This window comes from Pelophylax lessonae, assembly GCF_965119305.1.
Source record: "Pelophylax lessonae genome assembly, chromosome: 3".
Taxonomy (NCBI): Eukaryota; Metazoa; Chordata; class Amphibia; order Anura; family Ranidae; genus Pelophylax; species Pelophylax lessonae.
The window spans coordinates 604,811,110-604,831,620 of NC_138770.1; the positions used below are offsets into that span (position 1 = coordinate 604,811,110).

Sequence of the window (20,511 nt, forward strand, 5' to 3'; positions counted from 1 at the left end):
CAACGGACATTTTTCAGTAACAAAGTCCCACGTGTAATTAGTTTGAGCCTCAAAGCGGAGTTCCGGCCACGGGGGTGAAATTTAGCTAAGAATACCCCTGGGACAGTCAGGGCTAGTACATTCCACGATGGATAGCCTCTGTACTGTCCCGGGTCACACTTACCTTTTAGAAGAAATACTTACCTTGAAAATTTCTTCTCCATAGCTGCCATCTCGGATGTGGGCAGCTGAATCCAGCGCGTCCTCTTCTGCGTCCTCTTCCGTGTCCTCTTCTCCCAGAATGCGTCTGCACCGGCCCCACTCGTCACTTCCGGTGTGGGCGTGTCATCCCTCCACAGCTTCTGGGCATGCCCAGAAGCTGTTTAGCAGGGAATGAGAAGCCGCACCGGAAGTGACGAGCGGGGCCGGTGCAGGCGCATTGATTCCTGGGAGCGGTGACGTTCAGCTCCCAGGAATCAATGCAAATAGGGAGTGACGGCGCGGGGCGCGGCCGCAGAGGGAGGAAGTGGAAGAGACGGGAGTATATTTTTCTTCAATAACAAGGTAAGTAAACAAAAAAAAATAAATCGTAATTATCCATTTCTTTTTCAGGTGACCAATAGCAAGCGGATGGCCCAAACTCGATTATGTCGATTTTGTGGCCGGAACTCCGCTTTAAGGAGTATCCCACTCATTCCCTTCTCTCATCCCCTGTAAATCAAATAAAAACCACAAACAAAGATGCCGGAGTTGTCGCTGCTTCAGTTATCACACCCAGGGCCACAGCTCACATGGGCTGGAGAGAGTATCAGTACTAATGGGAGACCCACATCAGGCCACAGGCCTGGAAACCTTGCTACACAAACTTGTAATTATTGATGTAAAAAAGCCTGTGCAGCAGAGCTATTAGACTCTGTTCACACTTTAGCGATTTGCATGCGACTTTGCATGACTAGTTGCAGCCCATTGATTTCAAAGGAACCGATTCAAATGTATGCAACTTAAAGTCACAGCGACTTTGAAAAGGTTCCTGCTCTGCTTTGATGCGACTTGAGTGTAAAAGCCGTATCACAGTCGCATTCAAAATCGCGGGACTTTGGAATCACAGAAGTGTGAACGGAGCCTAACTCCTCAATTTTTATTCTCTAAGAAAACTGTTAAAATGTGGGCACATTCAGGGTGGTTTGTCCGTAGGCCAGTTCCGTGAATGAATAGACTACAAGTACTGCCCTCCATTACAGCAGATGGCTTGTAGTTGATTCTTCCTGCCATTCAGTAACTGCTTGCCTGTCCTGGAGGTACTTTTAGGCCAATTTGTTGTCTGCTACATATTTTTGGTAAACAAAAATCACAATAAGCTTATTTTCATTGGTTTGTGCAAAAGTTATCGCATCTACAAACTAGAGGAAAGATTTATATCATTTTTGTTTATTTATTTTTTTACTAGTAATGGCGGCGATCTGCAATTTTTAGCAGGACTGCGACGTTGCGGCGGACAGATCAGACTCCTAACTGACATTTTTGACACTTTTGGGGGGACCAGTGACATTACTACAGTAATCGGTGCTAAAAATATGGATGGTTACTGTAATAATGACATTGGTAGGGAAGGGGTTAACCTAGTGGGTGATCAAAGGGTTAAATGTGAGCCTAGGGGAGTGTTTTCTAACTGTGAAGGAGAGGGGCTTGTGAAATTACTATAGAGACCTGTGATCCTATATAGAAGGATCACAGGCGCTCTGTGATCATTTCAGAGAGAAGAACGGCCAGCTGACCATCCTTCTCTCTCGGCGGGTGCCCGGCGGCAATCAGTGCCGCCAGCCCCGTGCATCGGCATCCCCGCTGCCTAGTCTTGCTCCCCCCAGGGTACGTTGGCTTGCCCCCATGACCGCTCCTGCGATCCCACGTACCCCTATGTCGGTTCCCACAGCCGAGCCAGCCTGCCGCAGTAAATCTGATATAGAAGTTGGGATAAATAGCTCAGTCTTAGTGTCTGCTGATGACAAAAGACTAAGCAGGGCAATAACTTCACAGCAGGATATAGAAACTTTAAAAGAGAACCCCAATAAAATAATGGGGTGGGCAACTATATGCAAATGAGCTTTAATGGTGAAAAATGTAAAGTAATGCACTTGGGGGCTAAGGATGTGAGTGCAAGTAAGTCCCCGTTCACACTAATGCGACCTGTGAGGCGACCTGGTCGCCTCACAGGTCGCCGTAGGTCGCCTTCCATAGGGAAGCTGCGGACCCATTCTAATAGGAGCGACACAAGTCGCTCCGACTTAGAAAAAGGGTCCGGAGCTTCTTTGGGGCGACCCGGAGGCAACCGCCATAGACTTCAATGTTATGAAGTCCGTGGCGGCCGCTCTGAGGTCGCGGCGCGCTGCTCGCACCGCGACCTCGGAGGTCGCCACCCCACGTCGGATCGCCCCTATGTGAACGGGGCCTTACTCACTAGGGAAGAACCTCTGGGGGAATCCAGGATGGAAAAAGATCTGGGGGTCCTAGTAGAAGACAGACTGAGCAATAGAATGCAATGCCAAGCTGCAGCAAGCAAAGCCAGAAAAATATTGGCACGCATAAAAAAGGGAATTTACGCCAAAAATAAAGTGATAATTCTGCCACTTTATACAACTATGGTTTGGCCACATTTTGAGTATTCCCTCCAGTTCTGATCACCAGTTCTCAGAAAGGATGTGCTGTAGCTGGAGAGAGTCCAGAGAAGGGCAACAAAATTAATAAACGACTACAAGCACTAAACTTTTTCTCTCTGGAGAAGAGATGATGGAGAGGAGATATGACAGCGATATACAAATACCTTACTGGCGATTCCAGCATAGGGAGGAAACTATTCAGTCTCAGGGAGTGTAAAGGCCCGTACACACGTACCGATCGTCGGCATACAAACGTCGGTGGACGAAGGATCTGCCGATTGTACGCGTGTTAGTATGGTGCCTCCGACAGATGTCTGCGCACAATCCGCGGACAAAAGTCTTTCTTGCAAACATGAAAATTTTTGTATGCCGACACCAGAACGGACGATTGTTCGCCTGTCAGTACACAATTCGGCCGACAGACCGCAGATTTGCAAGACTGGGCATGCTCAGAAAATAGAAAACACAGGGAAAGTTAACCATTACATGACATCACTTCTGCAGTCGGCGGACAAAATTCTTGTGCTGTCCTTGTGCTGTCTTTGCACTTTTCAGCAGACACCGACATCCCGGGGAGAAAAGAGGAACATTTGTATGCCGACCATCGGTACGTGTGTACGGGGCTTAAGAAGACACAGAGTCACTTACTGGAATTGGAGAAGTGGTTTAACCTTAAGCTGTGTAGGTTTTTTTTTTTTACTATTGAGGCAGTAAGGATGTGGAATTCACTTCCACAATTGGTGGTGTCAGCGGGAAGTATTATATAGTTTAAAAAAACTCTTAGATGGGCATCTTAGCGAGCACATTACACAGGGATATTATTTTTGACACAAACACACACACATATACCCACACAGTTTGAACTGGATGGACTGGTGTCTTTATTCAATTTTAACAACTATGTAACTGTGTGCTGCTTTTACTAACAGATTTTACTGTTTTTTTCTCCCTGATATTTCAGGTAGAAGAAACAGCCAGATTGCTGATCTGTGTACACAGAGTTCTGTGTGTTTGTAAACATAGAACTCTGTGCTGTGATTGGACACAGCCAATCAATAGGGTTAACCTCAAATCATTGGCTGAAACCTGCTGGCAAACTCGTGCTGTGCCCAATCACAGCATGGGTGAGCAGGGGCATGCGCATGAGTGCCCCAAACCCGGAAGCAAGCAAGGTGCCTGCACCTGCCCCCCGCATATTTTTTTTTTCTAACAAAAATAACAAACATATCTATCATTTTGCACAGAGCAGCCCTAATCCTCTTCTTCTGGGGTTGCCCGCTGGTGCTCCAGGCCCCTCCTCTTCATCGGAAGCTGCTTTCCCCAGGGGTACCCATGCACAGGGCCATCTTACCGAATGGGCATGCTGGGCAGTTACCCGGGGGCCCCCACCTGCCCAGCCTCAGCCAAGCATTAGTCCCGATTCCTGTGTGCATCCCGCCGCTGAACCTAGCAGGTGGCAAGAGCTCGTCAGACCTGCGCTGCTGTCAGGCCACTTGGGCCGTGGAGGGGGAAGCCCATAAGTGCAGGAATGCCAGTCCGCATCCACGGGAACAGGCACATACAGGGCAGTGGTCTGACTCCCGTCTGTGTGTGTGTTCACTGGACCCACCGCTGAACTTGGAAGCTGTCATTAGCCCGGCACTGCTGTACCAATAAATATCGCCTTATTGATAATTTTCATTTTAATTCTCATGGGTGATTGTGTAGGCAGGGCCCCAGTGCATTGCATTGCCCGGGGCCCTTTAATAATCTTAAGATGGTACGGGCCGTGCAAGCTCGTTCCCGAGTCCCGCTGCTTCGTCCGTTGACACAGACAGTGGGACAGGTCGGTTCTGCCCCTGCTCCCATCTCACTGGATTTGATTGACAGCAGAGGAAGCCAATGGCTCCTGCTGCTATCAATCTGTCCAATGAGGAGAGAGACAGCGGCTGGAACCACTGCGCTCGTGCACATCACTGGATTAGGCTCAGTTAAGAAAAAGGGGGGTATGAGGGGGAGCTGCAGCACAGAAGGTTTTTCACCTTAATGCATAAAATGCACTAAGGTGAAAAACCTTCAGGCTTTACAATCACTTTAACCACTTGCCGCCCGTAGGACGTCCTCGGGTTTCAGTGGTTATACTGGGATGCTGCTTGCACCTACAGGCACCATCCCTGTATCTATCTTTTCAGCCAGTGATTCCCTTCAAGGCAGAAGTGATCTGAGTGGCTAATTAGCCACTTGATCAAATCTGTGGGTGGCAAAAGGAGGTCCCACGCCCCTTGCGCAGCCGCTTCTCCTGGGCTCTCCTGTCCGATTGGGGTGCCTGGGAGTGATGCGGCTGGCGGCGATGGCTGCCCAGAACAGAGTGAGAGAGTAACTGACGTCATTCTTCTCTCTCTGTAACCCCAGAAACTGGGAGCAACGAGTATGTCGTCACTTATGATTCCCCCTCTTTGTTTACCTGGCCGCTAGCAGCCAGGAAAGCAGCCGATCAGAACGATCTGTGTCTAATCAGCTGCATGGGAGGCCAGAAGAGAGATTTAGGGTCTAATAGACCTCAAATCTCTCCTTAACCACTTAAGCCCCAGAGGATTTGGCTGCTCAAAGACCAGGCCTATTTTGCGATTCGGCACTGCGTGATTTTAACAGACAAATGCGCGGTCGTGCGACCCTGTATCCAAATGAAATTGACACCCTTCTCTTCCCACAAACAGAGTTTTATTTTGGTGGTATTTGATCACCTGTGCGATTTTTACTTTTTGCGCTATAAACAAAAAAAGAGCGACAATTTTGAAAAAATAACAATATTTTTCACATTTTTTTTATATGAAATTCTCAAAAAAAAATGTAAAAATCTAAATTTTTTAACATTTCAGGCCAATTTGTTTTCTGCTACATATTTTTGGTAAGAAAAAATCACAATAAGCGTATTTTGATTGGTTTGCGCAAAAGTTATTGCGTTTACTAACTACGGGAATGATTTATGTCATTTTTATTGTTTGTTTTTTTTCTAGTAATGGCGGGGATCTGCGATTTTTTTGCAGGACTGAGACATTGCGGCGGACAGATCGGACCCTTGACTGACATTTTTTACACTTTTTGGGGGTACCAGTGACATTACTACAGTAATCAGTGCTAAAAATATGCACTGTTACTGTAAAAATTACACTGGCAGGGAAGGGGCTAACATTATTGGTGATCAGTGGGTTAAATGTATCTCTAGGGGCGTGATTCTAACTGTGGGGGGGGCGTGGCTTGTGATGTAACCACAGAGACATACGATCCTACATAGCAGGATTGTATTGTCTCTGCACTTACATCAGGGAGAATGACAGACGGCTGTGTTTACATCAGCTGTCTGCCTTTCTCCCTCTCCTGTGGGAGATCGCGAGTGACAGGCGGACATCGGAGCCGCCGGTCACTCGCGTGGGGATGTCAGGTAACGAGCGGGGGCGGGAGCGTGCCTCCGGCGGCGCGCACTCGCCCCCTAGAGGCTCGTGGGCGAACGACCTACCGGTAAGCCGCTTTGCCCAGGAGGGGCTGACCGCCGCAGTATATAGTCGTGCGGCGGTCGGCAAGTGGTTAAAGAGGACCTGTCATGGCCCATGCTGTCACAAGGAATGATGTTTATCCCTTGTGATAGCAATAAAGTTAGTACAAAAAAGTAAAAAAAAAAAAATTAAAGCGCTCTGTCCCACTGTGCTTACGCGCAAATGCAAACGCATATGTTACTCCCGCACGCATATGTAAACGGTAATCGCACCACACGTGAGGTATTGTTGTGGATGTCAGAGCCAGAGCAAAAATTCTAGCACCAGACCTCCTGTGCAACTCTAAACTGGTAACCTGTAAAGGCGTTTAAAATGTTGCCTTTTATAGCCTTAAGCATCGTAATTTGCCTCCATTCCAGGGGCAGACGCAATTTTAAAGCGTGACATGTTAGGTATCTATTTACTTGGCATAATATCATTTTTCACATTATACAAAAAAATGGGGCTAACTTAAGTGTTTTGGGTTTTTTTAATTCATAAAAGTTGTTTTTTTCCCAAAAAACAATTGCATTTGAAAAATCGCTGCGCAAATACTGTGTGACATAAAAAAACTGCAACAAATATACATGTCCGCCAGCGCACCATGGATCTTGCATTGCAGTCCAAAACTTTTATTGTGGAAATATCACATCACAATAGGGTAAGTACTATAGAAAATTGCAACACCCATTATTTTATTCTCTAGGGCAGGTGTGTCAAACTCAATTTCCTTGCGGGCCGCGTCAGCACTATGGTTTCCACCAAAGGGACAATTGTATCTGTAAGACTAGATGTCCAGAGCACCTAACTCTTACATCAGATGTCAACAGCTACCCCTCCCCCCCACATCAGAAGTCAAGAGTCCCCCCACCCTCCCTTACAGCGAATCCCCCTTACACCTTGTGCTGCTGAAAAAGCTTGGAGCAGAACTGAGAGGCAGAAATTGCAGGGTATGGAGGAGGGCAAGAGGAGGGCTGGAGTCAGCAGCTGTAGTCTGCTGGATGCTGAGACCAAGGAAGGTGGAGACGAGGGGCTGCTGCAGCTGTTAAGAGAGGCATTGGATCTGTAGTAGGAGTTATGTCCTCCTCTCTGCTTCCAACTGCTGGCACGGTGGGGACAGGGTCAGACACTATTCTCTCTGTGGCTGCACAAAGAAGAGCAGGATCTGGTGAAGGAGTTCTGTCCCCCTTTCTGCTGCCAACTGCTGAGACTGGGGGGACAGACACAATTCTCTCTGTGTATGCACAAAGAAGAGCAGGATCTGGTGAAGGAGTTCTGTCCCTCTTTCTGCTGCCAACTGCTGAGACAGGGGGGACAGACACAATTCTCTCTGTGTATGCACAAAGAAGAGCAGGATCTGGTGAAGGAGTTCTGTCCCCCTTTCTGCTGCCAACTGCTAAGGCAGGGGGGACAGACACAATTCTCTCTGTGTATGCACAAAGAAGAGCAGGATCTGGTGAAGGAGTTCTGTCCCCCTTTCCGCTGCCAACTGCTGAGACAGGGGGGACAGACAAAATTCTCTCTGTGTATGCACAAAGAAGAGCAGGATCTGGTGAAGGAGTTCTGTCCCCCTTTCTGCTGCCAACTGCTGAGACAGGGGGGACAGACAAAATTCTCTCTGTGTATGCACAAAGAAGAGCAGGATCTGGTGGAGGAGTTCTGTCCCCCTTTCTGCTGCCAACTGGTGAGACAGGGGGGACAGACACAATTCTCTCTGTGGCTGCACAAAAAAGAGCAGGATCTGACAGAGGAGTTCTGTCCCCCTTTCTGCTGCCAACTGCTGAGACAAGATGGGGGCAGAGATGAGGGGGATGTCGCAGCTGCAGGAGAGGTGCATGGGCCACATGAAATGGCTTGGATGGCCTGATTCGGCCCATGGTCCTTATGTTTGACCATGTGCTCTAGGTCTCTGCTAAAAAAATATATATATATATATATATATATAAATAATGTTTGGGGGTTCTAAGTAATTTTCTAGCAAAAAAAAACTAGATTATTACATGTAGGAGCGAAGTGTCAGAATTGGCCAAGGAGTATATCTTTTAACCACTTAAGCCCCGGAGGATTTGGCTGCTAAACGACCAGGGGGTATTTTGCGATTCGGCACTGCGTGACTTTAACGGACAATTGCGCGGTCGTGCGACGCTGTACCTAAACGAATTTGGCGTCCTTTTTTTCCCACAAACAGAGCTTTCTTTTGGCGGTATTTGATCACCTGTGCGATTTTTTGATCACGCGCTATAAACAAAAAAAGAGCGTCAATTTTGCAAAAATAGCAATATTTTTCCCTTTTTTTTATATGAAATTCCCCCCCAAAAAAATGTAAAAATCAAAATTTTTTAACATTTTCGGCCAATTTGTTTTATGCTACCTATGTTTGGTAAAAAAAATCCCAAAAAGCGTATTTTGATTGGTTTGCGCAAAAGTTATTGCGTTTACTAACTAAGGGAAAGATTTTTGTCATTTTTGTTGTTTTTTTTTTTTAACGTGTAATGGCGGCGATCTGCGTTTTTTTTTGCGGTACTGCGACATTGCGGCGGACAGATCGGACCCTTGACTGACATTTTTGACACTTTTGGGGTTACCAGTGATATTACTACAGTAATCAGTGCTATATATATGCACTGTTACTGTAAAAATACACTGGTAGTGAAGGGGTTAACTTTATTTGAGAGGGAGGGGCTGTGTGTGTCCCTAGGGGCGTGATTCTAACTGTGATTGGCTGTGGCTTCAGCTGTATGCAGAGTGATCAACGGATCTACATAGTAGATCCATATGATCAGCTCTCATACAGAGGGGAGAATGACAGGCAGCTTGTTTACACAAGCTGCCTGACTTTCTCCCTCTCCCCCGCCGATCGCAGAGTGGCCGGCGGACATCGGGTCCGCCAGTCACACGCGCGGGGGGGTCCGTGACCACGCGGGAGCGGGAGCGCGCCTCCGGCGGCACGCGCTCGCTCCCTAGACCCTCACAAGCTAGTGACGTAGCCCTACGTCACTTTGCCTGTGAGGGGCTGACCGCCGACGTAGATAGTCGTGCGGCGGTCGGCAAGTGGTTAATAGTTTTTTCTCATCTAACTGTTACCTGGTACTCCTGTATTCTCATAATTTTCTTCATTTTCTTAACTGTTGTTACATGTACCAAGCAATGAGTCAGAAGTAACAAATAATTGTAAATGTTATTGTTGAAATTGTTAACTTATAATTCCAATAAAAATTACTTAAAAAAAAAAAAAATTACTTAAAAAAAAAAAAGGGAGTGAAGTGGTTAAATAAGCATGCAAAAAATGAAAAGGGCTGCCTGGAAATTTCAGGGGTAAAGTGCCCATGTTGGTAAAACCCTGTAAAATGACGGCTAGCTCCAGAAAGAACAAATCTGCAATTTGTCATGAAAATGAATGGGTGCTGACGCCTATTTCCTCATAACCAATCACGTCCCTTGTAAGTAACACAAACGTTACAATGTTTCCCTCCACTAACATAACGCTCAAGGCTCCAGCAGCAGCAGCAGCAGCAGCAGCAGAGTTGTCGCGCATGCGCCCTAACCATCATCCCGGGAATACTACGACGCATGCGTACAAGAAATCACGCGATACCACGCACGACGTAAAAAGCTCGTTCCTTGCGCAAAGCGCATGCGTGCTTCCGTTCTTCCGTTCCCTATTGTTTCTGCGCCTGCGCGCCTCCTCTATTTCCGCTAGACAGCGCAGGTGAGGTCAGCGCCGGAAGCATCTTTGGGGTTCTTTTTTTTTTTTTTTTCGTCACCACCGGGCGCCATGGAGGCCGAGAACAAGCGCAAGTGCCGCATTTGTAACGTGTGCTGTTCGTCCATAGTGCAGCTGTGTGAGCATGTGACCGGGAACAAGCATAAGATGAAGCTGGGGCTCGCTGCCCCCCATCAGGTGAAGAGACTGGGCACCATACAGTTATTCCTGGACATGCACATGAAGGGGGAGCCCATCCTAGGTCTGGAGTACGTTGTGGAGACACTGGTGGACTCTGCCTATGCATATGACTGCCAGCTGTGCGAAGTGCAGGGTGATTGGCGCAAGGTGGTGGGCCACATTGTGGACACGGATCACATGACCCGCTACATTGAGAAGCACTACCCCGACATGTCCCTGGGAGAGAAGACCTACTCCAGGAAGGGTGAGCACCTCCGAGCCCTCAGGGACATCTCCAAGAAGATCCTCAAGCTAAGCGGCCGTAAAACCATCCAAGCCCACAAGTCAAACCCTGCCGATCCCGACACCATTGACGATACCGAGGGTGGCGAGAGAAGCGACTTTTCGCCATGCAAGAGTGATGAGGAAAAGCAAGATGGTGCGGGTTCCCAGAAAGAGGAGGAGGAGTCTGGGGCGGCTGAGGCCCGTAAGAGACTCGCTCGCAAAAGAGCCCCGCTAAGGAAGAAAGTGGACAGTGCAACCGCGGCCAAGGTGGCTCGACTGTCCGTCGCCGCCAGGAGGAACGGCGCTTTGGCAGCTAAGCGTGCCCTCATGAGAGAACGCGAACGCCCGCAGTTGAGGGAGTTTGAGCGAGAGCCCGACTGGTCACTGTCCATACAGGAACTGGAATTTAGAAGGAATCAGGACCTTTTGAACTATCTGAGGAATTACAAGATCGAGAGCGATGGGGACGCCCACTACATCCAGCAGATCATCCGCAACTGCACAGAAGCGCTGTGGAGGTTTCGTGAACAGCAAGCGAGGGAAGAGGGTGTACAGAACGCCCCAGTGCCACCTCCACTCCCGCCCAGGAGTCATCCTGCTCAGCCCGCATATGGTTATCCGAGCTGGAATCGTCAGGAGGGCCCATGTTTTCCTGTGAGCAGGATGGATCCATACGCGTCAGGTTCCCAGGCGCCTATGCCTAGGCAGCCCTCCTATCCAATCCGCAGCCCTTTCCCCCCAAGCGCAAGTGCAGCCACAGAGATCTTCTTCAACAGTATTAAAAACATGGAGGAGGGCGAGGTGGTCAATGTTTTCCATAAGATCGCAGCCACGAACCCAGCGTTTCGAGGAATCAATATCCCAAGTGTGATTCAGTACCTGAAGGACACAGGCAGGCTAAAGCCTTGAGGCCATCAATTTGTTCTTTATAACTTAAAGTGCATGTGCAGCCAAAACTATTATTTTGTTCCCTTTTTGGATGGCGTGGGGAGGGATTAGAAGCCCTGTTAGGTTTTTACTGCAATCTGGAGCTCCATCGATGTGATGTTCCCTCACTTTCTGTCCTGGAGACAGGTGCTGAGGAAACAATTTGCAATAATGAAAAGCTGATTGGTTTTAGCCTTCCTCTTAAAAAAACAAAAAAGAAAACCTTTAGGCTCCGTTCACATGTCAGCGTATGGATCACGGGCAGAACCGCCGCGGTTCCGCCCGCGAACCGGAGATTATTGCAAATCGCTGGACGCCTGTGCGTTGCCCGTTGATTTGCAATAGCCCCCCAAACGCTGAGCAATGTTGCCGCGATTTCCGCCTGCCGAATCGCAGTAACATCGCGCAAAAAAAATCGCGGGACGCAATACGCTCCAAAGAAGCTCTTGTACTTTTTTGGGCGTAATGCGTCCCACGGTTTTTTTTTGCGCAATGTTACCACGATTCGGCAGGCGGAAATCGCGGCAACATCGCTCAGCGTTTGGGGGGCTATTGCAAATCAACGGGCAACGCACAGGCGTCCCGCGATTTGCAATAATCTCCAGATCATGGGCGGAACCGCGGCGGTTCTGCCCGCGATCCATACACTGACATGTGAACGGAGCCTTAGTTCTGCTTACTGTTTTTCACCAGACATGAAGTGAGGAAAAATGTTCAAAAAAAAAAAAAAACTTTACCTCCTACTAGCAAAAAATAATTGTGTTACTAATGCCCCATACACACCTGCAGATTATCTGCAGACTTTTGTCTGCAGACTTACCTTTTCTATGTAGTGCAAGGGCCTGCCGGATTGCATACAAATTGAAAGTGTTTAGGTTTGACCTCATATTATATGGTTTTGGTAAGTCTGCAGACAAAAGTCTGCAGATAATCTGCACATGTGTACGGGGCATAAGAATACCCCTCCCTTCCTGTTTGGATGAACTGCTGTCACTGGGACAGAAGCATAGACTTTGATGGAGTCCTGGCTTACCGTCAAACCCAGTGGGTTCCAATTTCTCCCCAATCCATCCAAAAATAATTTTGGCTGGACGCGCACTTTCTTGACATGTCTTCTGGGAGGGGTTTTGGATGGGAGAAACGTGATTTTATGATTTAGGAAGGTCTTCCTTTCCTTTTTTTATTTTTATGTTTTCCACTATTTTTGGACATGTCATTGTAGAAACAGTGCAGAGTGTGACTGACTGTTGAACTGAAGCACTATCATAGAGACATGCCAGAATTATTACTTGAGAAGGGTACAACATGGAATTTAAAGAGTATCTGGGGCAAAGAATGCAAAAAGTGCTGCAGGTATAGGGGGAGGGGAAGGGAATACCCCCTAGGGGGAGGGGGAAAACCCCCCTAGAGCAGTGATGGCGAACCTTGGTATCCCAGATGTTTTGGAACTACATTTCCCATGATGCTCAATTACACTGCAGAGGGCATGAGCATCATGGGAAATGTAGTTCCAAAACTTCTGGAGTGCCAAGGTTCACCATCACTGCTCTAGAGGGTCTGGCACAGACCTGTCACAGCCTTAAGCTGGTTACACATAATACAATTTTTGTTGTTCAATTTCCTTTAGATTTACCTTTAACTATGTAGTGGAAGGGCCTGCCTGATTGCACTTAGAAATTGATAAAGTGATTAGGTTTGACCTCCTATTATATGGTTTTGGTAAATCTAAAGACAATTGTATAATGTGTAGCCAGCTTTAGTCTGTGTATACTGGTAAATGGCAGGCTGCTCTAACAGGTAAAGTGCTGCCACTTCCTTCTAGTCCTGAAAAGCCCCCACATTCCTATTAGCTTTTGGTGGACCCCACTCACTGGCCGGTGGCAACGTGCAGGAATCAAGAAAGGGCAGGCAAGTTTTGGCACCAGCTTTGCCTTGCCAGAGCAGCCTCCAGGTGCCTGCACTTAATGCCCAAAGCAGTTTTTGTTCTAGGGGCTGTCATTTTAGGTTGACCACATGTTCATTTTTGACCTTCTCAGCCTTTGGGTTGATGGATACATGTAAACAGTTGCAGCTGATGTGCAACCACACTGTCCACCAACTGGTGGGTGACCACAGAGTAATCACACTGCAGATCTGTACAATGTACATATGTTTAAAACTTGTTTGGATTTCAAACTCTTCCCCTTTTGTGATACAATTAAACTATATAGCTTGAGGTCTATAGTTCGGTCATTGTTCTCTAACATGTCTTGCAGTGAAAAAATTCCACTTTTTTATGGTTTGACTTCACTTGCTCCCTAAAGTGTATGTATAGCCCAAACTGCTTTTTTAAAGTTTTAGACGGAATAGAAAAGGGTTAAAACATCTGTCAGTTGTTTTTGCTGTCTTTGGCCAATTGAGGAGATTTCCCTTTACTACTTGTCCTACAGGAACAACAAGAAATAAAGGGAAATATCTACAGCCTAATTGCTGCCCCAATAGGTGTCCTCACTGGAGGGTTTCCCCTCACTTCCTGTTTGAAAACTGTAAAAATGTTGGGTTTCACCATCATGTTTGTGTGTGTGTGTCTTTGTTTTTCCCTAGGACCTATTGAGGGTGACTCTGCCCAGCAGGGACACAACAATAGAAATGTGACTGATTTTTTTAACCCTTCTCAACTGTCCAAGACTAAAGGCCAGTACACACGATAAGAAAATCTGTAGGGAAAATTCGTCCAACGACGATCTGTCGATTTTCTGTAGATTTTCGGATTGTTAGTATGGTAGTATTGTATAATACTAGTATTAGTATTGTTAGTATGGTGCTTTGGACAGCCGACTCCGATTTTTCGGCTGCCAAAATCCTGATGTGGAGGCTATATAATTTTTGTCGTCCGTCAAAACAACGTCCGATTTTCGTCTCATTAGTACAGATTTAGACGGAAAAAAATCTTAAGAGCAAGACTAGGCATGCTCAGAGACTAAAGAACACATACAAAGCAATCCAACACATGACATCACTTCTGAAGTAGAATTCTGTTGTACGGGAAAATTCATATGAAAATAACCTCTTCACTTTCCACATCAGACTAGCATGCCACAAAAAACGGACGACCGATCGTTCGAAAATCTGATCGTGTGTACGGGGCTTAAGGCAATGGCTATACATACTCTTAAGTTTCATTGTTGTTTATCTTTCTCTTTGTTACAATGCAATAAAACATGGCACAGTCATTTTTCTACAATCCTGTTGATTGGTACATTTCTTGCTTAGTATGAGGATGTAGGCTATATCTTTGATCATTTTAAAAGTGTTTATTAGCCCAAAAACAGATGTTTCTATTGTGTGTAGACTAGGTTAGAATGAATTGCCTTAGCGGCATGCTATATCCCTGGGGTACAGTAAGTGTAGCTACATGCAGTCTGCCCCAATCCAGAGAACTTTTGTCTTTGAAGTTACTTCTACCACTCCACTCTACTGTGCAGCTGGTTGTTGGGCAAATTCCCAAAGACCACTTGTGCGGTGGACCACTCATTCAAGATGAACATTTAAATCCTATGTCTGCGTTTTAATATCCCTTTAAATAGTTTGTTAGGGCCAAGCTAACCAAAACTATTTACTGCACTTGCTGGGCACACTTTATTAACCTCCCTGGCGGTATTCCCGAGTGTGGCTTGGGGTTAATTTTCAGTACCAAAATTGGTAACCCCGAGCCACACTTGGAATTACCCCAGAATGTTACTCCCCTTCTCTGCACTCCTCGCACTCTCTCCCCGCTCTGTGCGCGGCCGATTGCCGGCACTTGCCTTCCGCTTCCCTTCCCTGCGTGCGTTGTGACGCAGGGGGGTGGAACCGGCGGCAAATTCAAAAGTGTAAATACACAAATGACATGATACAAAGCTGTGATCCTAACGGATTACACTGTACCATGCCATTTCACCACAGGATTGCACCTGGTGACTTTTCCAGTGCCCTGCCTGTGCTTTTCCAGTGCTTTGTGCCTGGAAAATAGAGAACGACCATGGCGTCCAAAAAGCATTCTTTTTGCACAAAAGCACTTTTTAGACGAACTGGAAAACAGCGACAGCGAAACGGAGTTACTTGAAGAACTGAGCGATAGCGATTCGTGGGAAAATTCGCCATCAGGTACGGAAAATGACGACAGCGACGATTCTGATGTCTCTTTCTGGCACATAGCTTGTGGAATTTTGGAAGTATATCACATGATTCTTCACAATTTCCAACAGAGCTATGTGCCAGAAAGAGACATCAGAATCGTCGCTGTCATCACTTTCTGTACCTGATGATGAATTTTCCACACAAATCGCTATCGCTCAGTTCTTCAAGTAACTCAGTTTGCCTGTCTCTTTTTTTTCAGTTCGTCTAAAAGCACTTTTGTGCAAAAAGAATGCTTTTTGAATGCCATGGACGTTCTCTATTTTCCAGACACAAAGAACTGGAAAAGCCACCAGGTGCAATCCTGTGCTGAAATGGCATGATACAGTGTAATCCGTTAGGATCACAGCTTTGTATCATGTCATTTGTGTATTTACACTTTTGAATTTGCCATCGGTTCCACCCCCCTGCATCGCAGTGGTCGCAGAAAAGGGAACCGGAAGGCAAGTGTCGGTATCGGCCGAGCCCACAGCGAGAGGACGGCGGGGGATCGCAGGGGAAGGTCAGTTTTAAAATGTAAAACAGATTTCTATGCAAAACAATGTACCGCTTTTAGCATGGAAATCTGGACCTAATCAGACTGTCAGGGAGGTTAACTGTATGTAGCCTCAGCTATATACAGTGCTATGTTCCAACTGTGGGGCAAGACCTTCCTGTTGTCCTTCCAGAACAAGATAGTTGGGCTGAGTGCTGCTCAGCCATTCATGCAAAGCTTTGTTTACTATGAATGAATACAAAACTTCCTCTGGCTGAGGGTGGATGACATCACAAACTCTGCATCAGCCGATCAGAGGAAGCTTTGTATTCATTCATAAAATACAAAGCTCCCTGTGAAAATGTAATTGGTCTTTTTTTTTTTTCTGGGAGTAGGACAGGAATTTTATAATGCCACTAACTAAACACAGCGCTATATACTGTATGTAGCCTCGGCTACATAGTTATTACAGCGCACCTGTTAGTGCAGTAAATGGTTTCACCTAAACAAACGCACTACTCCGACTTGGGACGTGACTTGTGTGCCCTCAAGTCGCCCCAAGTCTCTTGTCATCACAAATTCAATGTAAATGAATGAGAGCCGTCTTAATATGCACTACTGAAGTCGCTCCGACTTCAGAAAAGGTTCCTGTACTACTTCAAGGTAACCTCTATCCGACTTGTGCACATAGACTTCAATGGGAGTCGCCTCTAAGTCGGATCCTTATCTATTTTTAAGGGACTTGTTATCAGACTTTCCAGGAAGAAGAAAAAGATTAGCCAGGCATTCCCCACAGACAAAGTCGCCTATCATTTAAGTCTCTTCAAAGTAGTACACAAGTCTCTTCCAAGTCTCTTAACAAGTCTCTTCAAAGTCAGGCTAAAAAGTCGCTCCTTCATGGGGCAACTTTCTGGTCGCGGTAGTGTGAACCGAGCCGGTTCACACTGAGGCGACACGACTCCTTACTACTTCGGGGGCGACTTGTGCATTACATTGCACCACGACTTCGGAGCGACTTGCAGGGACTTCACATAATGGAAGTCTATGCAAGTCGCTCTGAGGTCGGCCCGAAGTAGTACAGGACCCTTTTTCTTAGTCGGGAGCGACTTGTGTCACTCCTATTAGAACGGGTCCTGTAGCGGTCAATGGACCGCGAGGGAGCGCGACTTGTCAGGCTGACAAGTCGCCTGACAAGTCGCGCTAATGTGAACCGGCAAAAGGAAAGGCTTTAAGTGAATGGAAAAAAAAATAAATACCCTTCCATTGGCCCCCACCCAATGCTGCATGGGTTAAATGGTAATTTTTGCCTAGGGTACCAAGAAAAATGACATACTTGCCCTATCCCTAGATTCTACAGGATCCTTCTAACGTGACTGGTCTCCCAAAGCCTCTTTTCTTTGGTGGTTGCAGCTGTGATATCATCCTGTAGAATGCAGGACTGGTAGTCCTGTATTGGAAGTGAGGACACCAAGGACCTCTCCACAACCTGGAGCTTAGGAGAGAAGAGGAGAGCACTGGCTGCTGGGGGAGCAGGTGGTAAGTTGGTACTCCAGGTAAAAAAAAAATAAAAAATTTACCCTTGCAGTGTGGGGGGAGGCACTGCAAGGGTTTTTTTTCCCCCCAAAAATTCTCTGTATCCCAGGCCATTGGGAAAGCACCAGAGGCAGCTAGAGACCCAGCAAAAGGTGGATCCTTCATTTTTAGCTATTTTCTTTGTAAAATGTTCAAAATAACAGGGCCTGTTTTGTATACAATGTGAAACTGTAGTGAAAAAAAATTGTAATTCAAAAGTATTAACTGTTTCGTTCATACTCTAAATTAAAGCGTATGTAAACCCAGCCACTAACATCTTATTAAAGGTTTTAATATGTTAAAAATTAAAAAAAAATATTAGGTTTTAGCCTTTTTTAAATCTGCAGGTTTCATTAAAATAATTCCATGTGATCCTGCTGTAAAGGTCCTTGTCACCTGTCAGAAGGTGACACCATTCTGTCCCTGTCCTCTAATTGTGCTTTTTGTCTTCACCATGTCACAGGCTGCTAATGGACAGACGTGTTCACCTGTTGTCACCTTCAGAAAACATGACATTAAAAATGACATGCAGTTTATTGGGTGCATGTAGCCATACAAAATACATAGCATGGCCCTGCGCACACAGAGAATTGTTATAATAGGGCTAGGAAAGTTAAAGCGGTAGAATACTCATTACTTCTATAGCTTAAAATCCAATCAACGCCAGTAACATGTAATATTCAATCAAATATCATGTAAACAATCTATTATAAGTTTTACTTACAATTCTAATTTCTTTCGTTCCGGTCGGTATTTTGTCGGGTTGTGCGCCTCCATCCTTGCTGTGGTTTCCGTCTGCTGAGCAGTGCGGAATTTCCGCCCACAGTATGTCTAGTGTTCGGAAATCCCGCGCATGCGCAGTAGACGCCGAAACCAAGCCTCGTTTTTGGTTCATTAACCATTTGGACAGCCAATAGGAGGCTGTCCACTATCGCCCTTCTATCCCTCTGAGTCTCGCGTGAGCACGGGGCTGAAGTCCAGCTGAGGAAATGACGCAGCCCCGGCATAGACCCTGCATTATTCCGGCAGCATCATTAGCTTGCCGGAAAATCAGGGTACACAGAGCATGCGCCGGTGACGTCACTGACCGGAACAAAGTAAATAGAGAACGGCTGAAGTGACAGGCAGGAGAAAAGGTTAGTCATGTAATATGAACACAGATGATTTATATTGTTCAAAGTAGTGAAAATGAGTATATTACCGCTTTAAAGGAAGAGTTCATATCAGACCAAGGTACAAAAAAAAAAAGAAATACACTAAGTATTGCAGCGGAATATCCATAGGAAGAACTGAAACTATAATAGTAAAAAGATTTAGAGAGCAGGTTAACAGATGTGTATTGTAAAATACATTCATTACAATAAAAAACCTGTATTGCACTTACAATTTTCACAGGGAAAGCGTCATTTCAGCATAGTACCCAGGGCTGGATTTGGTCTTGCAGTGATCTTTCAGCCTCAGGTGAGACTTAAGGCCCGTACACACGTACCGATCGTCAGCGAACGATCGGCCGTCTTTTGTCCCTGGGCTGTCGGTGTCTGTTGAAAAGTGCAAAGACAGCACAAGAATTTTGTCCGCCGACTGTAGAAGTGATGTCATGTAATGGTTAACTTTCCCTGTGTTTTTTCTTTTCTGAGCATGCCCAGTCTTGCAAATCTGCGGTCTGTCGTCCGAATTCTGTACTGACTGGCGAACAATCGGCCGTTCTGGTGTCAGCATACAAAAATTTAAATGCTTGCAAGACAGACTCTTGTCGGCAGAATGTGCGCTGACGGCTGTCGGAGGCACCATACTAACAAGCGTACAATCGGCAGATCTTTCGTCCGCCGACGTTTGTATGCCGACGATCGGTACGTGTGTACGGGCCTTAAAGGACCTGGAGAGTGGGCTCAAATTGCTAGACCTTAACCACTTAAGGACCAAGACTATTTCTTACACTTGTTGTTTACAAGTTAAAATTAGTATTTTTTGCTAGAAAAAAATAAATTTTACTCAATTTAAAAAAAAAACAAACCTAAACAGTAAAGTTACCAAAATTTTTTTATTTTTATATTGTGAAAGATGTCACGCCGAGTAAATGGATACCCTAAAAAAAAAAAATTAGATACCCAACATGTTACGGTTTAAATTATGTACACTAGTGGAATGGCGACAAACTATGGTACTTAAAAATGTTTAACGGTTACCAGTTTAGAGTTAGAGGAGGTCTTTTTCTAGAATGATTGCTCTTGCTCTGACGATCTCGGCAATACTTCACATGTGATTTTTTTTTTCTTTTTTTTTTCTTTTAACATGAACTTATCCTTTAACCTTTTTCCTACAAACTGACGTGTCTGTACAATCGGCTTGCAGAAGTGGTTTACATTCCTTGTGACAGAATCTGATCACTTTTATTGTTGTCACAGGGAATGTAAACCACTTCTGCAAGCCGAACGTACAGACACGTCGGTTTGCGGGAAAAGGTTAAAGGATAAGTTCACATTATAAAAAAGTGTATGTATATATAATATGTGTGTGTTGTATGTATGTTTTGTGTATGTATATGTGTGTGTGTGTGTATATATATATATATATATATATATATATATATATATATATATATATAATTACAGGTAAAAAATTTTCATTCAATTTTTTTGTTACAGGAGCCTGAGAAGTATTGCACAAGTGATCAGCAGATCGCTGACGGCATGTAGATCTCCTGTAGATCTGTCAGCGTATTAAGGAAGCCAATACATTCTGACAGCCGGTTTCCTACTGCGCATGAGTGAGCTGCGCTCAATGTTCCCACCGTCTTCTGGTCCTGTATGTCACAGAAGGCAACGGGAGGAAGCCGGAGAGGCTGGAAATTTTGTAGATAGGCGATCTTACCTGGAAGTAGGAGTGGGTACCTGTCAAAACCAGGTACCTGCTCCCCACCTAAAAAGTGCAGAATGTGGCAGTGGAGGGCAGGAGGTTGTGAAAAACCCCTTTGGGTGGAGCTCCGCTTTAAATATGGCAATTTGTTTTTGATTTCCTGCTTTAGCAAACTAAATGTCATTGTAATAGACAGTTTATGCAAATGTGGTC

At 45.8% G+C, this 20,511-nt stretch overlaps 1 protein-coding gene across 1 annotated transcript; it reads left to right on the forward strand.

Annotated features, from left to right (window-relative positions):
* Positions 1-9,850: 9,850 nt before the first annotated feature.
* Positions 9,851-11,427, forward strand: LOC309549272 (uncharacterized protein). Its single transcript, XM_082249415.1, has one exon. The coding sequence runs from the start codon at positions 9,921-9,923 to the stop codon at positions 11,220-11,222; it is 1,302 nt and encodes a 433-aa protein (XP_082105541.1). The 5' UTR covers positions 9,851-9,920; the 3' UTR covers positions 11,223-11,427.
* The last annotated feature ends 9,084 nt before the right edge of the window (positions 11,428-20,511 follow it).

Excerpts from the sequence above, each read along its gene's own strand:
- LOC309549272 (XM_082249415.1), top strand. The coding sequence starts at position 9,921 with ATGGAGGCCGAGAACAAGCGCAAGTGCCGCATTTGTAACGTGTGCTGT.